Source organism: Rhinolophus sinicus, chromosome 4 (assembly GCF_057876585.1).
Source record: "Rhinolophus sinicus isolate RSI-liver-muscle chromosome 4, RSI-T2T, whole genome shotgun sequence".
Lineage (NCBI taxonomy): Eukaryota > Metazoa > Chordata > Mammalia > Chiroptera > Rhinolophidae > Rhinolophus > Rhinolophus sinicus.
This window is the reverse complement of record NC_142504.1, coordinates 52,480,254-52,503,227: the sequence shown is the minus strand read 5'-3', so window position 1 is coordinate 52,503,227 and position 22,974 is coordinate 52,480,254. Positions and strand designations below refer to the sequence as shown.

The 22,974-nt window shown below is 40.5% G+C and overlaps 1 protein-coding gene across 6 annotated transcripts in view; it reads left to right on the top strand.

Annotated features, from left to right (window-relative positions):
- Window positions 1–2,162: 2,162 nt before the first annotated feature.
- The window catches only part of AMPH (amphiphysin), a 224,020-nt gene continuing 203,208 nt past the window's right edge, over window positions 2,163–22,974 (top strand). For 5 of the 6 annotated variants that reach the window (XM_074340534.2, XM_019710241.3, XM_074340533.2 and 2 more), the window contains exon 1: window positions 2,163–2,450. In XM_074340534.2, the coding sequence (XP_074196635.2) occupies window positions 2,382–2,450 (69 nt within the window). In that variant the 5' untranslated portion in view covers window positions 2,163–2,381. Of the gene's footprint in view, window positions 2,451–3,559; window positions 3,678–22,974 lie in introns of all 6 variants that reach the window. The other variant, XM_088797819.1, reaches the window with a different exon arrangement.

Sequence of the window (22,974 nt, the reverse complement as noted above, 5' to 3'; positions counted from 1 at the left end):
CAAATAGAATTATCAAGAAATGACAAGCTTCCCTTTTCCACCCACATTACAGAACTAGATTTGGGCATCTGAATGATAAGAAAAGTTAACCATTTGCAATTTTACTTCCAAAGATATTCACTGTGTTCCAAAAATTGGTGGGGGAATAACTGCAAAGAGAGACAAAGGCTGGTATAGTGGGAACTGATGGCTCAGGCTTGATGGAAGCAGAGCAAAAGTAAACCCACTGTGTTTGTTAGAGAGAGGGCAGTGCTGCTGAATGGGAGCTGTAGCTGGGCCCAGCACGGGAGCAGAGTGGGCTCTGGGGGCCATAGTATAAGAGCGACTGATGGTGCACGGATGTGCTCTCTCTTGTATTCCGGTATCCTGAAGCTTGTATCCTCGTGGCCAAGATCCTGAGGCAGAGTTCAGGTTCTGAAGCCCCTGTTTTGGAGAGCAGACTCAAATTCCTGGCATCTGAGCAGTCTTTCCTACTGAAAGTTGGCCAGGAGAGGAATCAGGTGTTCCTTGGCTTCCCTCTGATCTCCTTGTTCACGGGGGATGTTGGAAATAGGGTGACCAAACTCATCCAGGTCTACCCAGGACTTTCCTGGTTCTAGCACTGCAAGTCCCATGTCCTAGAAATTTCTTCATTCCCAGGTTAAGTAGGATGAATAGTCATCCTAAGGAAGAAAGAGCCAAGTGAATACACTAGGTACTGCAGTTAAAAAAACACACCAAAAACATCACAACAGTTAGTGGCTTACAACAACTATCATTTGGTTTGATCACCATCTGCTCTTGACTGGGATCCGCTGGGTGGTTCTTCTCTGGTCTCGCTGATGATTATTTGTGTAGCTGTCGTGTAGCTGTCTTCAGCCATGGGTCAGCTGGCGGCCGGGCTCAGCTGGGCGCATCTGGTCCTTGCTCCCTGTCCAAGTCATCTCAGGGCCTCTCCCTTTCCACATGGTCTGTCCAAGGGGCTTTTTCAAGCAGGGAAGCTGACCTACATGGAGGCACATGACTCCTCAGAGTACAAAAGCTGCCTGCGTTCTCAAGGCTCAGGCCTGGACCTGCAGCGGACTCCACCAGATCTTACTGTAAAAGCCAGACAACAGCACTCTAGAATCAAGGTGAGGGGACTGCACAAGGGGTGAATACCGAGGGGGAGGGGCAGGTCATAGGGGCTGCCAGAGCACCAGTCTGCTCCAGGGGGCCAGTGAGATGCTCACAGAGACCAGCAGGGGTTTGACACACTCTGACCTGTTGGCTGGGCCACCTTCCTTGCTCTCCTCACACTCAGCGAGAAATGAATGTGACTAGTGTGACCACTGCTCAGAGACTTCAAGAGCTCCCGGTAGCTGTAGGACACGTTTATCCCTATTCTTACTTGTGCTAAGAGTACTGAAGATGCTGCATCCCTATTTAGGTTGCCAGTAAGTTTGCAAGAAGTAACAGATTAAGAGGCCCCGGTCACATACTGATGTGAAGCAACAAAGGACCTGACTTCCCTTCCATGCAACGCTTCTTGGGGAATGAGCACGTACCTATTCCAGGGCCTCTGCTCAGGGCAGGAATTACAGCAACGACCAAAGCTCAGCACCTGGCTTAAAGGAGTCGACCCTTCTCCACATGGAACCTTTCCACCCAAGCGCCAAGCCTTGTCTTAAAGTTTAAACAAATGCCAGGATTGGTCCTTCCCTCCTCTCTCTACTGCCACTCTGACTCCTGCACAGTCTTGATTTTCCAGTCAGTTTCTCTCCTGGGCTGTGAGCCTCCCGAGGGCAGAGAGAGGCCCAGCAGTTCTCGACCACACGGCTGGCGAAGGGTACACTCTCTGGCCAGGGTGGTCCAGCTGGCACTCATGCAAGACCAGCCCTGCCCCTTCACTTGAGAGCAGCTCCAATCTCGCTGGTTTCCACATCCCTCGGGCATTCCTTTCCCTCTTCTCTCCTCCCCCCACTTTTTTTTGGCGAAAAAAATCTGGCCCTTTCTCAACCTCCCCCTACACACACTCCACCTTAAAAGAACCCCGGCTGCCTCCAGGTTCTGGATCTGCTGCTTCCCTTTCTCCTCCTGGCCTTCTGCTCCATCACTGTGGGCACTACCTGGGCATTCTGACTTCTAGCTCCTTCCCTCTCTTTTCCTCCCCACCCCGCTCCGCGTCGCCGCCAGCCCCGGCGCGTCCCGCCTCCGCTCTGTCGCTTTAAGCAGGTTCCGGGCCGCGCCCCTCCCTCCCGGCTCCCGGCGCTGGCGGCTGCTCGCCGCCTCCCCGCGCCTCCTCTCCTCTCCCGCCGCTCCTCTCCCGCTCCTCCCGCTCCTCCTCTCCAGGTCCTCCTCCTCCCAGCCGCCGCCGGCCCCACGCGCGCTCTGCTGCTCGCAGCCTCCGCGGACCCGCAGCCATGGCCGACATCAAGACGGGCATCTTCGCCAAGAACGTCCAGAAACGACTCAACCGAGCGCAGGAAAAGGTCAGGAGCGGGCGATGGGGCAGGCGGCGAGGGCAGCGGGCCAGGGGAGCGAAGGAGGCCGGGTGGCAGCGGTGCGGGGCCGGGGTCGCGGGGACTCCGTGCCCTCGGCCGCGGCGACTGCAGCGAGGCGGCACCGGGCCGGGAGGCGGGATGCCAGGGCCGCGCGGACCCGGTCCCGGAGGCGCACGGTCTGCTGAGCCTCCCGCTCCCTCGCCCCCAGCGCGGCTGGCAGCTCTGCCGACTCTTCGGGCCGGCGCGCGGCACGAGCGGCCGCAGGTGCGGCGGGAGGGCTGCCTGCTGCCCCCGAGCCGAGCGCATCTCCCTCCGGGCGCCCGCTCCCCACTTGCCGGCAGGCAGCTGGTGGGGACGCGCCCGCAGGTCGGGGCGGGAGATTGCGGCAGTGTCTCTCCTCCGGGGGCGGGTGTTTGGGGCTACGGAGTGCGGCAGAAACGAACAGGTTAGCGCAGAAGATACCCCCAGCGTCTGTGTTGTGATCGAGAAAAATACAATCGTTTTAATACGGCGCTGGGGAATCCTGGAGTTCAAAAGAGAGATCTAAATACACACTTTTTTTTGGTCTCCCTCTCTGTGTGACCCTTTTGACGCCAGTGTCCTTCTCTGGAAGGTCAAAAATGTCCTGACCCTAAAATCTTCTCTGGACATTTGTGCATAAAGGAGAGCGTTTTATTCCATTAAAAAATTCATATTGCACGGGCGGGTTCCCTGTTGTTTTACAAGCCAACTGGCCGCAGTAATTTATTTGTCTCACCCAGAGCTATGCACCAGCGGACCCCAGGTCCATACCCGAGAGGTGGGAGAGGTATTGTACCGGGCCCTGGGCTGGGCTGGCTGCCCTGTGACTGCTTGTCATCAAGCCCTTGCCCGCACCGACGTCCTCATTTGTGTTCTGAGCAAAGGGCATTCATACGGCAGCTTGAACTTGAAAATTAATACCAGCTAATGAGCTTGATGGTGTATATCAGTCGAACTGTGTTCTCTCACGTGGAAGGATTTCCATCCCCGGGTTACTGGGTGTTTAGCGTTATCCTGTTTTAGTGGAAGTCAGATTTGCCGCGTTGCTCACTGTGGCAGTGAATTTTCCTCTTCAGATCCAGGCCGAGGCTGCCATCCACTTCCCGCTGGTCCTAGGAACTGAGCAGAATGGGGCACTGGTCCCTTTTCCTGTCACGGCCCGGAGGCCCTCCACTCATGCACATTCTCAAAGCAGTAAGAGGATTGTATTTCTTTTAATATCTCCTCAGGCTCATCCTGAACTAACCTGACCCTCTCCTGCCGCTCCTTCAGCAAGCTCAATTAGCAAGGCTTCCTGCCCCTTGCCAGCCCCTGGTTACTTGTCCATAAAGTAGCCAGGATCTAGTGGGATCTGAGTTAGGTGTTGTCAAAATTTTTTTCATACATACCTCATTTTACCCACTTGTAGGTACTCCCGTCTCTGCCAAGTAATTGCTGGAATCTTTGGTCTGAAGCTTTTCATTGAATCCACTTTCCATCTGTGAAGGAATTTAGTGATATATTGTGCCTTTTCACATATTATTTCTTAATCTAGGTCACCAGCTGTTACTATGCCAAAAATAAATGAAAAGACAATGTAATCTGTGTTACATAGTATTTAAGCCCTCACAAAATGGTGAAAACTCACTTTCTCATTATTAAGGTCAAGTGTGTGTTATGATTGCAGTTGTGGATGGTGATCACTCTTCTATGGGAATGGGGGTCGACCACGAGCCTTGGGCAGGGCTTCAAGTGTCCTGTTTTCTTCCCTGGGGAAAGTTGCTGATGAAAAGTGCCTGTTGCACCTGGTTGAGGAGGTTAAGACACCAAGAGGCTGAGAGTATGGGTTTTGCCTCTGGGTAAGTTCTGTGGCCTTCCCCAGCCTGTGCAGCACAGGGAGGGGGGAAATCCAGGTAAGGTAGCCCAGCCAAGCCCACTGGAAGCTCCTAGAGAATGGAAAGCAGGCTTCAGGTGCTGCAGGCTTCATTACACATCTCCCCCCATGACGCCTTCATTTTGCATCTTTGGTCTCTTCCTCTTTCCCAATGCACATGCTCCATTGCAATAACTATATACTGCATATGTTCTCAAGACCCTTTGCTTGTTTTTACAACCAAATCTTTCCAAAAGAGAGTCCACTCTCTTTAATTGGATTGTCTGCACTCCCTTTCTCATCTGTGCTCCACTTAACAGCTTGCATGCATTTTGGCTCCACATGCGTGACTGAAACTACTCTGAGAGGTAATCTACAGTTTTTTATAAAGTTAAAATACATTTTTCGTTCTTACTGCAAGTCAATAAGGGTTCATTGGAGACAGAATGAAATATACATGTAAGCTAAAAACAACTCCAACAAATTAGGTCACTCATAATTTCACCACCCAGAGATTTCACTATTATTTGATGTGTACCTTATAGATCTTTTCCTGTATGTGTATATTTACATGAGTACAACTGAAATATAGGCTCATACGACAGTAGTCCCCCCTTATCCTCGGTTTGGCTTTCCATGATTTCAGTTACCCACAGTCAACTGCATGCTGATAGTATCAAATGGAAAATTCCAGAAATAAACAATTTGTAAGTTTTATATTGCATGCCACTCTGGGTATAGTGTGACATCTCACCGTCCCACTCTGTCCCATCCTTGATGTGAATCATCCCTTTGTCCAGCACCTCCATGTGTGTCCACTTCCCCACCCGTTATTCACTTAGTAACCCTCTCAGCTGTTATGGGAGTGCAGGCCTTGTGTTCAAATAACCGTTGTCGTCAGAAGGTCAGGAGAAGCCAAGCCTTAACACTGTGTCACAACATCTATGTCATTCACCTCACTTCATCTCATCATATAAGCATTGCATCATCTCACATCATAAGAAGAGAAGGGGTGAGTACAGTATAAGAAGAGATTTTGAGAGATACCACATTCACATAACTTTTATTATGATGTATTGTTATAATTCTAGTTTCTTATTAGTTATTATTAATCTCTTACTGTGCCTAACGTATTAAATATTATCATAGGTATGTATGTATAGAAAAAAGCATGGTACATGCAGGGTTTGGTACTATCCGTGGTTTCAGGCATCCACTGGGGGCCCTGGAAAGTATCTCCCATGTTGATTAGAGGGGAATACTATATAGATATAGATATGGTTTTGTAATCTGTTTATTTCATTTAATAATTATGAACATTCTTCAATACATGTATGTTGTCTACCAACATTTTAAATGAATAGTATTGGAATGTATGGATTTTAACGAATCCCCTATATTTTGGATAGTTTTCAACGTTCCTGGTTATAATTACAAATCAGTGAGAAACTTTGAAGGAAAAATATTGGCAAATACCCTTAAGTATCTCCTTAGATAAATGCCTGGAAGAAGAATTATTGTTTCAAAGGTATGCTTATCTTTATTATAGATAGATTGCCTTTCAGAAGGGTGGTATTAATTTACATTCTCATCCACAGTCACTGAGCCACTTGCCAACACCTGATAATAAAAGTTAAAACAATCTTCAGCTATGTCATTAGAAAAATTAGTTTCTGTTTATTTCATTTGTTTTGAATTTTAAAACTGAACATTATTTCTTGTATTCCATTTGACATTTGTCTTTCATTTTCCTATTGTATGTTTATGTGTTTGCACATTTTGTGTAGCATCCATCTTGTTATTTGTAAGGGTAGAACCATATCCTAAAGGTTGCAAACAGTCTTTCTTCCTTTCCTTTTTACTTTTTAATGTTTTTGATGATATTTTTTGGGTATAGAGAATGTTTATGTTTTATGTATATTTGCTTAAATCTATGAAATGGTTTTGTATGGTTTCTCTTCTGTGTGTTGAATTAGAATCCTGCCACTTGTAAGTATCAGAAAATTCAATTCAAACTCGCATAAGGAAAACAATTTAAAATAAATAAAAATATGGTTTTGTACATATAACTTTGAATGAGGTTTTATATAAATATACATTTGCATTCTATATACATATATTCTTGTACAAATGCATCTATGAAATAGATGCATATGTATGCATGTATATTATATATGTATATTAACTCATTTGATCCTATGACGTAGGTACTATTACCATCCCATTTTATAGATGAGGAAGAGATTAAGTAATTAATATGCCCAAGGTCACTCAGTAAGTAGTAAAGCCAGAGTATGAACCCGAGCATTCCAGTGCTTGGATTCCATTACACAATATGGCCTCTTATAATTATGAAAAGGCAAGGGTCAACACACTTCAGGCCTGCATGGAACCAGGGGCTCAGTCACAGATGTCAGTGCTCAGGTGCCTTCTCCCATCTCTCATCTCCGCTCTCCATCCTGTCAGCCTCATTGTTGGGCTAGTTCTTCTCTCTTGATGGCAAGATGGCTGCCAGCAGTTCTAAGTACCAGAATGTCTATACAGAGTACTCCTCAGTATAGCCCTCATTGGCCCAAATTGGGCCTTGTGCCTCCTGGAAGAAAAAAAAAAATCTCTCTGGACAAGGGCCAGGACCACAGGTTGGATATGGTCTTAAATCACAAGCAACTATTGAAGCTGGGATGGAGAAATTCCTTCTATACCATATGGACTGATAATGGTAAGGGGAAGGAAAATTAGAATACAGAAGGAGGAATGGATGGTGAACTGGGAGAATGAAAGGTGTCACTGAGGCATATTTAGAGACACCTTGTGATATGTGATAAGTATGTGATAAATAATCACATATTTAATAATTTAGGATTTAAAATTTCTTTAAACATTAAATTATTTTATTTCCCATCAAATTAATATATGCATAGTTTAAAAAATCAAATATTATTAAGAGGCTGGTTATGAAAAATAGCAGCCCCCTATCCTCCCTCTCCTCAACCTCCAGTATTGTTTCCCAGGGGCAGTGCTTACTAACCATAAGATTTCTCAAAAATATGCTTATGTAACTACTTCTGGGTCTATCCTTTCATGTTTGGTAAAGATTAGGTAATTTAGCTCTCTTATATTCATCCCTCTAATTCCACATCCTTTAATCATATAGCAAAAAAATATTTATTGCTGAGGATTATGTTTTTAAAAATGAAAGTATAATTTTTATTGAATAAAGTATATAATTCTTAAGTATTCAGCTTGGTGAATTTTTATGTATGTAGTTATCTGTATAGCTACCACCCAGGTCAAAGTATAGAACATTTCTATCATACCAGATACCCAATTTTACTGTCATTTCCCTGATAAGCATCCTTTCATGTATTGGTAGTTAGTATTTTGTGAAGTGTCTGTTAAGTCTTTTGCCTGTTTTTTATTTGGGTTGTTTGTTATTTCTTTATTAGAAGTTCTTTATATATTTCAGATATGAGTCCTTTATCACATAGATATTTTGTAAACATTTTTTCTCAGAAAGAGGCTTGCTTTTTCACTCTCTTAATGGTATCCTTTGATGAGCTGAAGTTTTAAATTTTTATGAAGTCTTATCTGAGATTGTTTTACATAAAGTTTTTTGTTTTCCCTGGAGTTTTTAATTGCCTTTTTTTCATTGCTATTTTAATGTGAACTATTTAGAATTGTTTGTGCTTCCTCAGATCTGTCAAGTGCCTCTCAATATTATTATGAAAGGTTCAATGCATCAGATAATGTGATTGTTCTGTTTTTTTCAACTAATGAACTCCCTACCACCCCTGCCCCCACTTTTTGAATTCTCTGACTTTTGGCTATAATCTGGGCTGATTCTTTCCTAGGTTTGCTATATAGCTGTTTTTTAAGGTCTTCCCTTGCCAATGTTGGCATCGAGGAAGGGACTTGAAGGCCCTTCAATTTTATATCCCCAGGTTTTCAGCTAGTACCCTATTGTCAGTGTTGTAATTTATCCTCACATTCTGGAGTACTTGGTGGAACCAGCTCCTCAACCTGAGTGTGTTTGTGTGTGTGACTGTTGTGAGAGTTGACGGCTGCTTCATTTATTGCCCTGTACAGGCGCTTTTGTTTTGATGCGTTCTCTGTTCTGCTGAGTTGTTTTCATTCTTTGTGCTCTTTTATGTTTCTGTAAAATGTATTAAACTCTCTCATCTACTAATGATGCCTCTCCTCTTTTTGTCCTTCTGTTTATGCCTTTTTTATTTCTTTACTGTCATTGAAGTTGAATTTTGAGAAGAGATGGAAATAAACACATGCAATCAGTCTGCTTATCCAGAGCCTTTTTACTTAAATGTTTAATCCCTCTGGGATTTATTATTATTTTTTTGTCCATCTTCTATTTGTGAAATCCAGTGGTGTTTATTTGATCTTAACCCTCCTTGACCTCTATGCAATATTTAAATCGATGGAGCACTTTAAACATTTTTTGACATTTAAACATTTCTTAATATGACTAGTGAACAGGGAAACCTTTGGTATGTTAATAGTTCTAACATCTTTAAGCATCAGTTTTTTGGCTTTTGTTTTTATAAAGGAGTTAAACTATTTAAATTCTAAGGACATGTCCGTTTGATATTCTTTGTGCCAGTATATCTGCCCCAAGTGATTATTAAATAGTAGGCTTAGGTACAATTTTCTTCATTATATCTTCCCAACTAAATTGTAGGTGCTTCAGAACAAGGATGAAATATCTTCTGAATTGTATGTATTCAGTGATAATATATTGATTTGACTTCCTACTCTTGCTTGTTTATATCCCACCCCTGCAAGCACATTGTCTTAAGGCATCCTTCCTCATTATTCTTTCTATAACTTTTGTGAAATTATCATAAGACTCACTGTAGCATTGTTATTTTCACTATCATTTTGTAAAGGTAGTACATTAAATATAATTATCCTTGGTACATGGTCCAGATTCCATCAATATTAGGTTGAACTTTGCTGAACTGTCATTTCTGTAAGTCAAACAGTCAAATGTTAGTAGAGTCATGTGGTTCAACCCAATATTGATTGTGTAATATGGCAAGAAAAACAATGTAGTCTCCTTCCTTACACTTAATTATAAGACTTTTTGTTGTTGTTGTTGTTGCCTGGCTGATGTTTATATTTATGTTTGTTCTCAAAAAGAAACGTGGCTGGTACTTATGTGTACGTGTGTGTGTGTGCGCGTATGTGTTTGTGTATTTATGTAAATATCATGGGAGGAGGAAGACCCTGCTGTGTCCAGGAGATTCTTTACATGGGGCCCAAGGCCTTGTCAGTACAAGAGTACTTTATATAACTGCATTTACATCAAAGGACAGTTTGGAGACAGAGTCTCTGAGGCATATCCAGGGTTTCCTCTTTTGAGAGCATCTGAAGACTTCCCTTGTTGCCTGCTTCTAAATTGTAAAAGCTTATACTTTCTCTTCCACTAAGATCATTTTCTTCAGCTATATTAGAAACTGCCAAAATAAAACCTAACACTTATGAGGACATTCTTGACAGACTAAGGTTCCTTCTTCAAAATTTTTATTACACTCAAACACACACATGCCCATACATCCTTTTTTTTTCTCCAGCAGTGAATACAATATGGAATCCGAACTGTGGGAACTCAGATGTTAACATTCATAAAAGTTATTTTTCTTCTTTATAGTATAGCACAATGTGTGTGATTCGTAAGTCGTACTTTAAAAGTCGTATTGTCTGGGGACAGTACAACTTAAAATCTGAAATACTTGTATGAGCAATATGGCCAATTTTCATACCCACTTTGGGGTACAAAATTATGTCCCATTTATTTGAATATTCAATTAAATGATTTTGACACCCCATCCAATGTATCATGAGCATCTCTTACTCCTCCTTCGAGTCCCTGTCTTATGATATATTCAGAAACCCCATGGGCGAGTTTCCCTTGAGTCAGTGGTTTTCACTGTGGCTCATGGAAAAGGGTCCCAAAAGAGAGTCCAGCATTCAGATGGCACTCTGTCGTGAACACCAAACACAGTGCCCTCACTGATGGTTCTCATGGTTAAGGCAGAAGCAAGAAGCCTCTCGCTCCAGGACTATTTTCAGCTGTGGTTACTCCATGCCACAGCATGCCAAAACTCCAAATGTGTGAGCTATTTATTAATGGTGTTATTGTTTCCATACTTGTACATATACACAGATAGCTTCCCCCTCTCCAAAATTTCCTATGGTGCCAGGATTCCTATGTTAGAAAAGATTTTACCAAACACTATACCTAGAATTATGCATTCCATTCCACTCTATTCCACTTTCGGAAAGCTCATGTATACATACTAAATAGATTTCAATCCTGTAATTTTAAAAACACTACCATAAAGGACCTCTGGTATCCTTTCCTTGTAAGTTGACTTTCTTTTGGGCCATTCAGTCCATCTAAGGATGTGTGTGTGTGTGTGTGTGAGAGAGAGAGAGAGAGAGAGAGAGAGAGAGAGAGAGAGAGAGAGAGAGAGAGAGAGAGAGAGAGAGAGAGAGAAAGAGGAGGGTTAAGGCTAGCACCAACTTAATTACGATGTAGTCATGTACTTGCTTATTTTGTAGGCAGCGGTTTTTAATTTAGAAATAACCTGCTTAAAGTGATTTGCAACTTGGAAATAATCTTCAGTTTGGCAGAGAATCTTTTGTAGCGGACAGTCTCTTCTTCTGCTTAGTATTAGTTACTAACAGTTGAATAGCATAGATGGGCCTTAGAAGGATCTCCCATTTTTGGTAGCACAACCCAGAAATGTGATATCTTTTACACACTCTGTAATTCCTCAATACTTGAGACAGCTGTGCAAGAAATCCTGCCTCTTTAACCCACATTATTTCTATAGTAAAATATTCCTGCTTGCTGTTTAGTAGGTTCTTCCCTGAGTCTCTAGGAACACGATGTCGAGACTTTCCTTCCCACCTCTCTAGGAAATGCTTGTGATCAAGAGGCCCACTAGCATTCTGAAACAATGGGTTGGGACATCAGACACGAGAGGGTTCTCCTGGGGACCTATATTGGCCCATACCGGTTCCTGTTAAGCATAGAAGATGAATCTAGAAATTAAGTACCTTCAAGACTGTGTTTTCTTAAAGTGTAGTTAGGAATATTTGGGGAGCAGGTGAGTCAAAATGCAGATTCCTGGGCCCAGTTACAAACATACCAGAATAAGTTAAGGAAGACTTGGGAATATGCATTTTAATAAGTTCCTCTGGTAATTCAAAGGCTTAATGAGGTCTGTAAACCACACTGCTTCAGAGAAGGGGGTTTCATTGAGATTTGTGGTGGTTCTGAGTTGCTAAGTCCTCAGGGCTATAATATCAAAAGGGCTATAATATCAAAAGTAAGACTTTCTACCACTCAAAACTATAAATTTATCTACAGTGTGGTAAAGGGAGGAAGGTGAGAGCAGTGCCCTTATGGAATGCTTAAAAAATACTCTTATGCTTAGAATAGCCTACTGAAATTTCAAAGAAATCAGCTGGTTTTTTGGCAGCCAAATGGAGATATTTCATTAAGAGCCAAATGGCTTCTTTATTAGGAATATTGTATAGCATGGAAAGTTGTATTTTATGTAATCTGATTTCTCTAAAAAACCTGATTTTAGAGTAATGCTGGTTAACACATCAATCACAAAGGTAGAAAGACTCGCCTTAAAAATCTGCTACACAGTTTTGGTAGGTGGCAGGAGACGGGGTGAGTTTGCTAGATTTATTTATAATTACATTGATTTCGCCTGCTTTATTATGGGGTGAATAGTAATGAGATTGCTTAAGTGCCTAGTAGGGAATGTGGTCAAAACTTAAAGGATGATTTTGGTCTCCTGTGGAAGCAGCCCCATTTTCTAGGAACTAGACCTTTAGATTCTAAGTTTAATTTTTTTTTTTAAAGTATTTTGTTGAAGGTTTATGTGTCTTTATTCTTAATGAATATTGTTTTGTAGTTTTCTTGGGATGTCTTTGTCTGGTTTTTGTATCTGAGTAATAATGGCCTCAAAATATGAATTGGGAAGTCATGCTCTTTTTCTTTATTTTGGAAGAGTTTGTGAAGGGTTGGTGTTCATTCTTTTAATATTGGTAGAATTCACCAGTGAAGCCATCTAGGCTTGGGTTTTTATTTGGGTTTTTGTTTGCTAATAAAATCTCTTGTTTTAGATCTATGCAGATTTTCTGTGTCATTTTGAGTCAGTTTTGGTAGTTTGTGTCTTTCTAGGAATTTTCCATTTTATCTACTTTATCCAATTTGCTGGCATACAATTGTTCATAGTATGCCTTTGTATAGGAGTATTCGTTTGTATTGCTGTAAGGTTGGTGGTAATGTCACCTGTTTCATTCCTGATTTTACTAATTTCAGTCTTCGCTTTATTTCTCGGTCAGTCTAGCTAAAGGCTTGTCAATTTTGTTAATCTCTTGAAAGAACCAACTTTTGGTTTCACTTATTTTCTCTAATGTTTTCTATTCCATTTATTTCCACTCTAATCTTTATTTTTAGTTCTTTCTGTTTGCTTTGGTTTTAGTTTGTACTTAGTGTTAGCATGGAAGGTTAGATTATTGATTTGACATCTTTTTTAATATAGGTGATTACAGCTCCAAATTTCTCATTTCTCATTGCTGTAGTTGAATCTCATAAATATTTTCTTTATCTCAAAGTATATTCCAGTTTTCCTTACGATTTCTTTGATCCCTTGGAGTATGTTGTTTTATTTCCATATATTTATTAACTTCCCCTGTTTGTGACTTCTAATTCCATTAAATCATAGTTAGATAATATAGTTTATGTGACTTCAATCTTTTTAATTTATTGAGGTTTTATAGTCTACCATATGGTGTACTTTGGAGGATGTTCCATGTACACTTGAGAAGAACTGTATTCTGCTGTTGTTGAGTGGAGTGTTCTATAGATGTGTGTTAGGACTACCTGGTTTATAGTGCTCAAGTATTCTATTTTCTTATTGATCTTCTGTCTAACTAGAGTATCAGTCTATTCATTATTGTCTATTCATTATCGAAAGTAAGGTTTTAGAGTCTTCAGTTATTGTTGAATTGTCTATTCTTCAATTCTGTCAGTTTTTGCTTCATGTTTTTGATGTACCTTTATTAGGTGTATAAATGCTTCTGTCTGTTATATCTTCTTTGTGAATTGACTTTTTTGTCATTTAAAAATGTTCTTTATGTCTAATAGCAATTTTTGTCTTAAAGTCTGTTTTGTCTGATATTTGTATAGCCACTCCAGCTATCTTTTGCTTACTGTTTTCATGGTATATATTTTTCATTCTCTGTGAATCTAAATTCTGTAGACAGTAGATAGTTTGATCTTTTAAAAAAAACTATTCTGCCAATTTCTTTCTTTTAATTGGAGTGTTTAATCTATTTAAGTTTAATGTAGTTACTGATAAAGTATGATTTATGTCTACCAGTTTTGTTCCTCTATTCCTCATTATTACTGTCTTTGTGTTAAGTAGATATTTTATAGTATGCCATTTTAATTCCCTTGTTATTTATTTTACTATATTATTTAATTACTTTCTTATTGGTTTCCCTGGGACTACAATTAACATCTTAATTTTTCACAATCTGTTTTATATTTTAATGGTAACTTGATTTCAATAGTAAACAAACCTTTGTTTCTATAGAGTTCCATTTCCTCTCCCCATCTTTGTGCTGTGATTGTCACACAAATTATATCTTTATATATTGTATGTCTATCATCCAGACTTGTAATTATTGCTTTATGCACTTGTCTTTTAAATCAGATAGGATTAAAAATGAGTTAGAAATGAAAAATACATTTATATTGTATTTTAAATTCATCTATGTAATTACTGCAGATTTCAAAATATATTTTTTAATGAAATGGACTCATTTATTAAGTAATAATTAGTTAATTCCACCATTCTTAAGAATACAGCAAAATCATAGTAGGAGATACATAGTATTAGCATTTATTACAAATAACTCTAGCTAAAAACAAAGTAATATGTTAGTCTTTATGTTGTATTAGTCTTTAGCTTTATTGTAAATAAACATACACCTGCATTCTGTTAGACTGGATTCTTGAGAAAATATTTCAGATTCCTTGTAATAGTTGTACATTTCTGTTGTTAGGAGCTATTAGGTATTACTTAAGACAATCAAAATATATACAAAATTTTATGCTTTTTTTTTCTGGGTCCCCTAGCTTTTATCAGATTCTTAAAGAGATCTGTGATCTTAAAAAGCTTAAACACTGAATCTAAAGTTAAGGGACTCTTGGTTTAAATGTTTCCACAAAACTCCTTGAAGAGCAGGAATGAGAATGTAGTTATCGTGGACACCAGAACTGCTGGCAGCCAGGCACCAGTGTGGTTTGTTCAGGTTTTGGTCATGGGATAGGAAGACTATTTGCATGTATCTATGTATGTATGCATGTATCTATGTGTGTGTAGGTGTGTGTGTGAGACTACCACTCAGATGAAGTCACAGAGCATTTCCAGAATCCAGTAGGCTTCCTCATGCCTGTTCCAAGTGGATATTGCCTTTCTTCTGCTCATTTCCTCCTCCCATGTAGACATTATTCTGATCTTATTCCCATAGTTAGTTTTACCTGTTCTGTAACCTTGTATAAATGGAATTACACAGTGCTTACTCTTTTGAATCTTCTTTCCCTCATCATACTATAGATGAGATTCATCTATGTTGCTGAGTGTATGAGTTCATTCTTTTTTATTCATGAATAATGTTACATTGGGCAATATCCCATAATTTATCCATTCTCCGGCTGATAGACATTTGGTTTGTTTCTAGTATTTGGCAATTAAGAAAAAAAACTGCTATACACATTATTATACCTGTCTTTTGGTGGATAAAAATACTAGTTTCTTTTGGGTTAGTACCTAGTAGGAGTAGAACTACTGATTTGTTGGGGGTAGGCATTGTTTAGCTTTAGGAGATAGTGCAAATAGTTTTCCAAAGCGGTGTGCCAAATTTACTCCCCATCATCAATTATGATAGTTTAGAGAGCCTGTATCTTCAAAAAGCCTGTATCTTCATAAGTTTGATGTTGCAAACTAAGTTGTATTTATTCACTGCTGCATCTCCACAGGACTCATATTGTTTGATGAATGAATGATTTTATCTTTATGCTTTTTACATAATTATAGGAACATTCTTTTCTCAAGAACCTGTCAATCTTTTGTGTTTCAATTATATGGTGGGGAATGGTCACCGTTTTTAACTCATGTGCAGAGGAAATGTATAGTTGGTGTCTGTGTACATGGGGCATGAGGGAGAGCAGAATTGTGGTGCAAATAGTCTCATGGTGGCAAGGGTTCTTGGGTGTGCTATGTTCTGCCTTCTTTCAGGTGGGAACAGTGTCCCTGGCCCACAAGAGTGGCTTTTTCTGCAGGTACACATAGTTCTGCATCCCTGGGCTCAAGCAAGGCCCAGTGGCATGGCATGCTCCAACTGGCTCATCCTCCCCTTGGTTTCTCCTGCACTGTACATTCCTGGATGAACTGGCACTGGGCTCTGAGCCCCAGGCCTTGCTACAGAGTCACACGGTCACTGCCACAGCCACCAATCCCCTCCTTTAATCTGGCAATTTTTCTGGCTGGACTTCCAAGTAACTCTGTCTTCACCACATGAGTCTCAAGGGCAGCTTGGGAATCTCAACTTCAGGGTCACTTTTATGTGGTTGCATTGTGCAGCCACCGTGATAACAGCTGTGCCCTAGGTTGGTCAGCAGGGCAGCCTGAAAAGTGATCTTTCTAGAATGCTCTGTGGTGTAAGGGCTGAAGCTCTCCTTTGACCTTGACATTATCCTCAATCCAAAGAGAGGGAAAGGGAAAATTGGAACACACTTCTATTCTACCTCTTTTTCTCTTCCCCATGGAGATAAAGGCTGTCTTTTTCATTCTGTTAGATCTTCCCACCACAGAGCCTGCCTGCCTGGCTGTAATGGATGAAGGGGTCATGTTTATCCAACTGTGGAAGCCAGGACTATGATCTGGAGCTTTCATGCTTTATTTCCCTTTTTAATATTTGATATACTAAAAAGAGAAATGAAAGATTATGGGAAATTTGCACTTGAAGCCTGTTAATTCTCGTGCCCAGTCTAGTTTGCATTAAGAATTGTGTGCTGGCTATCTGTTAGGCACTATTATGAGCAATTTACAAATATTAACTCATTTAACCCTCATAGTAAACCTATGAAGTAGGTGTTCTTATTGTCCCTAGTTTGTGGCTGAGGAGACTGAAGTGCAGAAAGGACAAGGATAGGCAATTTTCTTGAGATTAGCCAGTTAAGTATGGAATTGGGATTTGATTGGAAATCTGATTCCAGAGAGTGCACGTTTTCTGAAATCGCTGAAAACTCTGCAGTGCAGTGTTCTTTTCATCAGTTCTGGTAATGTTTTTCTGAAGTGTTGAGTTGAGAAAATGTCAGGTCACATACAGTAGCTGAGGCTCCTCCATGTGGTCTGGTACCTGAAAATGTGTCATTCATAGCTTTATGTGTCATCATATTAACTGAGACCCTCAGTTACCTTCTTAACTTTTGGAGAGGGTATATCTTATATACTGATTTTTCTTAAAGTGGGGCAAACCAATGTGACAATCACCTGGTTTTGGTTACATGGTAGTTTTATACCAGCAGCTCAAACGACTTTAATAAATATGGTATTCAAAGTCTTGTGGGATCTCGGAAGGAAGCACTGGTAACTTGGTGCCTCAAAAATGGATTTGAAAAAATCATAAAGAATGCTTAAGTATGCTAAGTTATTTCATTTCGTACAAGATACACATCCTACAAAGTCTTTCCAGCTCATCTTAAAGTAAGAGAAAGATGCACCACTCGATATGATCTCCCAAACTGGGGAAGAGAGAGCAGAACCTGCATGTGGGCTGTACCAGACTGACAATGGGCAGCTTTCTCCAAAGGGCAGGGTTTTCTTAAGCCACCAGTGAACTTGTGCATGTTCTGTATCTGCTTCTTAGAAATGTGCTGTGCTAAGAATGCTGATTTAAACTTCCTTGAATAACTCCATTATCATCTTTCCAAATGCTTTTCCGGTGCCTTTCAAGTCAGTAAGCTTTATGTGATCTGCCATGGAAATTCTGTAGCATTGTGTAACAGTTCTCTTGGTATGTGGCAGAGGTTGCAGGTACCCCTAAGATCAGTTCTTCCCTAAATTGTGCTGGGCATATGGCTATCCAGCTGCAGTAGAATTTCCTAATGTCATTTGCAGCTAGATGTGGCCGTGTGAGGAAGCCGTGACCAGGGTGATGATCAGGAGACCTCGGGCAGCATGTCTAGGTCTTGACTTTAGGGGTAGGGGCTTGCGTTCCACTGCCCCTCCTCCATCCGCGCTGGCTGGAATGTGGATACAATGGTGGGAGGTGGAGCTGAGACCTTAGACTATGTGATGGCCATCATGGCATGTCATGTGTCGCGTGTGGCAGGAAAATGAGATGGAAGGAGCCTGGGTCCTTTGCACTGTGGAACCGCCGTAACATCCTGGGCTACTTACACCAGGACAGTTGCATGACAGGAAAAGAAAATTTAATCTCTACAGAAGCTTCTGTGTTTTTGGCTTTTATTTTGAACCATTTGAAAGTACCATTTTTTTGTGTGAATCAAAAATTGTCAAATGTCAACAAATTCACATAGTTCAACTTAAGAATACACATTCATTTAATCATTATTTTTCATTGGGTTTTGCACCTACTGTCTGAGGATGCATACTGTGAAAGTAGAGAGTGCCTAATGGAAGGTACAAAGGTGACTCAGTAACAGTAGAAGAATGCTCTCAATACAGAACGGGGGATAATGAGCAGGTGCTTGAGAACTTAGAAATTATCCAGATTCTAGTGGCAGAAAAGATTGATCTCTTTAGTTAAGACATCCCGGGAAGCATGTAAGGTGCTTTATTCTAATTAGTGGAAGGCAGCCACCTCAGCAGCCAAGTATATCAACGGATGACCTTGAGGTGGTATTTTCACTTACTTGTGATGCGAATGGTGCACCTGTATTACATCCTGTGCCAGTGGTCGGTGCTGATGGTGCTTTCAGGGGACTAGGAGCTGGCCGTGGTACTTTAGAAAGGGTGTCTTGGTGAAAGACGAGCTGTGCTGTTGGAGATACAGGAATATTTTGCTAGTACGAAAGCAGTTCAGGATGGTGGGAAGAGGTGTTAGAATTAATCACATGTGAATTTGAATCCTGACCTTTTCACTGCCCAACTGTGTAGTCTTGGGGCACGTCTCTCTGAATCCGCTTCCGCTTTGGTAAAATGCAGATAATGATGCTGACTTTTCAGACTGCAGTTAAAGTCTGAGCCAATAAGTTCAATATTGGCACAGTACATAGTATTTCCATAGGATATAAGTGGGATCTATTTTTATTTTCTTCGGATTTTCATGTCTTTTTCAGGGTGGCAAATTATTGCTATATTTGCATGTTTTTAATCTTCCTTTAGAATAGATAGCAAAAAGAGAATCTAAGTAAGTACTCTACACATCTATTTGGGCCAAATGGGGACGTGCGTTGTTTAGGCTGAGAAAACCTGGTATGTACCACATATTTCCTTTGGCCTCAGGCAAGCATGCTAAGGAGGTGCCCAGACCACAGGTGGAAACAGACCATTTGACAGCATTTGCCCTCAGGTACCTCACAGGCAGAGCTGTGGCCTAGTCTTCAGCCATGGGGAGATGGATCCGTTGATTCTTTTGAAAATCCTGATTTCTGTTCGTGCAGAGAACCAGCTTTAAGTAAGACCAAGATAGAAAGACATTCTCTCTTGTCTTAAAGCTCTCTGCATATCAATGCTTGTGAGGCTTTTTGAGAAAACTGTTCAGAAGAACTTAGTCCCGTTGGGTAAAGTAAGATTTAAAAGAAATTAACCTTGCCTTCTGTTCAAACCCTCTTTGAAACTCTGGTGACATTTTCACAGTGACAATGGTGAAAAACAAAAAAACAGCCTTTCTAGTGCCTTGTTTGAACTTTGATTCAGAATTTTAGAGCTAGAAGAGAAGTGAGAAATCAGAGTATGTTCTCAGGCCTGGGTCACTTGCTAAGCCCACTGTTTGAGTTGTGTAGACAGACTCCATTTGGGATCTGTTACATTTACAGTACTGAGGCTCATCTTTTCCACTGATTTGACTGTCTCATGAGTATGATCAAGGTTTTAATAGTTAACTCCTATTACTGACATCTGTGAAATAAGAAGTTGATTAAACTCTTTGTTCCAGTCCAGTGCATGGGAAATATATTTGAGATATCTGTAGACAAGATGATCTATTCTAGGTGAGAAAACCTGTGGCCAGTGGGTAGAATTCAGCTGCTGGTTTCATTTCTTTGGGGACACTGCAAATAGTAATTGCGGAGCTATTGCACCAGGCAGGGTACAGAAGTTGAAAGATACTTTTCTATTCTGGCTGTGCCTTCCACAGTCGAGACTGGAGATTTAGAAATCAGAGCTGTGCCCAGGGGTTGTCAGATAATCATAGTTCCGTAGCACAGTATGATCCTGAGGCCCAGATAAGAGAAGTTTACATTCTTTCATTTCTTTTTCTCTTATTGTGGTAAGAACACAACATGAGACCTATCCTCTTCATAAATTTGTAGGTGTGTAATGCAATATAGTTCACTACAGGCGCAGTGGTGTTTGGCGGATCTCTAGAATGTGCTCATCTTGCTTCACTGAAACTTTATACCCATTGATCAGCAACTCCCCATTTTCCGTTTCCCCCAGCCCTTGGCATCTACCATTCCACTCCTTGATTCTATGAATTTCACTAGTTTAGATACTTCACAGGAGTAAAACATGAAGTATTTGTTCTTCTGTGACTGGCTTATTTCAGTTAGCATAATGTGCTCAAGTTTCTTCCATGTTGTTACATATTGTAGAAGTCCCTTATTTCCTTGTTTTTAAAGGCTGACTAATACACCATTGTATATATATACTACATTTTCTTTATTAATTTATCCATTGATGGATATTTAGGTTGTTTCCACATCTGACTGTTGTGAATAGTGCTGCAATGAACATGGGAATATAGACATTTTTTTCAAGATCTTGATTGCAATTCTATTTGGTAAGTACCCGGAAGTGGGATTGCTGGGTCATTAACCCTAATATTTGACCTAATGTCTAGGTATTACTCACCTCAATTCTGTTTTTTTATGCTTTCTGCTCTCCCGTTCTGCTGCTCTATCATTATATTCCTGACTGCTTCCTATATGTGCTCATAAGATGAAATTACATTATATTTTTGTTTACTATATTATTGAATGTTTTCTGTACCCTTTTAAAAAATTTATAAAGCTGGTAAAGATGGACAGACTCATGTTTAAAATGTGGCTCTTCCAATTACTTGTTGTTTGGCAAGGGAGAAGTCATTCAGCCTTTGTAAATTTCACTTTCCTCATTTGTAAAATTTATAAAACACTTAAAGGATTATCAGAAATATTAGTAGATAATGGAAGCCAAATGTTTAGCATAGAGCCTGAGAAAAGTTCTCCATACATGATAGGTACTATGTTTAAAATCATGGAAGCTGAGCACTTTACATTTTTCTTAGAATATAATCTCAACTAAGTTAGTTGGCTTTTTACTTGCATGTGGCCTTATATGGATTTTTCTTTTCTGTAAGCCACTGGATCTCTTTTATATTATACTTCCCCACCCCCCGCCTTTCGATGATTTTTGAACAGAGTAAGTTTTTAGAAAATGGTTATGGAATGAATGTTTTCAGTCTGATCTATAAGTTTTCTTTTAAAAATTAGTTACTTTACAATTATGAATGTAATACCTATTCATTTCTGAAAGTACCTACAGTCCATTAACTTGGGATAACCACACTTTTTTTTTTTTTTTTTTTACGTTTATTGGGTGACAATTGTTAGTAACGTTACATAGATTTCAGGTGTACAATTCTGTATTACATCATCTATAAATCCCATTGTGTGTTCACCACCCAGAGTCAGTTCTCTTTCCATCACCATATATTTGTTCCCCTTTACCCTTATATACCACCACCTTCTCCCCTTACCCTCTGGTAACCACTAAACTATTGTCTGTGTCTATGAGTTTTGTTTCTTCGTTTGTCTTGTTCTTTTGTTGTTTTCAGTTTTATATACCACATATCAGTGAAATCATATGGCTCTTGACTTTTTCTGGACTTATTTTGCTCAGCATAATAATCTCAAGTTCCATCCATGTTGCTGCAAATGACATTATTTCATCTTTTCTTATGGCAGAGTAGTATTCCATTGTGTGTACATACCATATCTTCTTTATCCAATCATCTATCGAAGGACATTTTGGTTGTTTCCACGTCTTGGCCACCATAACTAAAGCTGCAGTGAACATCGGAGCACATGTTTCTTTACGGATAAATGTCTTCAGCTTTTTTTTGGGTAGATACCCAGGAGTGGGATTGCTGGGTCATATGGTAATTCTATTCTTAATTTTTTGAGGAACCTCCATACTGTTTTCCAAAGTGGCTGTACTACATTCCCACCAACAGTGTATGAGGATTCCTTTTTCTCCACAGCCTCTCCAACACTTGTTATTATTTGTCTTGTTGATGATAGCCATTGTAACATGTGTGAGGTGATATTCATTGCGGAATAAGCACACTTTAAATGCATGTGTACTCTATACCACATGACACCAATGTTGTGAAAAAAGAGAGAAATTTTAAAAATTGAGATTGTACAGACCATAGCTTTACACCCAGCTTTTTGTTGCTTCATTTTTTTGGTTATGTACACTTGTAGAATGTGGTTTTTATGGCTGTGGTAAGGATGGACTGTTGCTTGAACCAAATTCTTCACTGACTGTGCTCATGGAATTCTAGGGTCAGCCTCTGTGTGCCAGACATTTCTGACAAAACGTCCAGAAGTGTTCTGCGCCTGTGGCTGCTGCTGCTGAGTTTGGCGACAAGGATTTCTGGGTCTCATCAGGCATCAGGAGGGAGTCTGGCAGATGTCTCTCAAGTTGGTTTCAAGGGGGCTTTATTGGCACTGGGTGAAACAGAAATAAAAGAAAACCTTCATAGAAGAAGAGAGCCCTTGTTCATCCAGAGATGGCTGTGCCCTTGTCCTCCTGTGCTGCCCACATGCTCCTGCTTCCTGTTAACTCGCACTGGAAATAGTCCTGTTGGAGTCCAGCCTGACAGCGGAGAGATGATTGCAGCAGCCTGCCTCTCCTTTAGCCTTGTAACTTGATGACTAGCCTCTTCTCACCAGTCATCTTAGCTTTCAAGTGGATGGGCTTGGTGCCAAGAGCCCATGGGTCTTACCAAGCTCTGCTTTTGCTTGAAATAATGCTCATTGCTTCATGATGATTTATTATTGACTACGTAAAGCACAGGTGATATAGTAACAAAAAGAGAATCGTTCATTAAAGCTGCCCCGTTACGTTGCTCAGAAAACACGTATCTGTTTCATCATCTTCTGGAGAAACATTCATAATGTAGGCTTACCAAGGGGAAATGGACAGATCAATGGTCTTTGCATGATGTTGGCTACTGATGCAGGCTGGACATGTGCGTTCAAATGAATGAGCTGCTGAAGCATTTTTATCATGCATTAAGAGAGGCAAGAAGATTGTAGTCTGCTGATGACAGCATAGGGTGATCTGGCCTTCC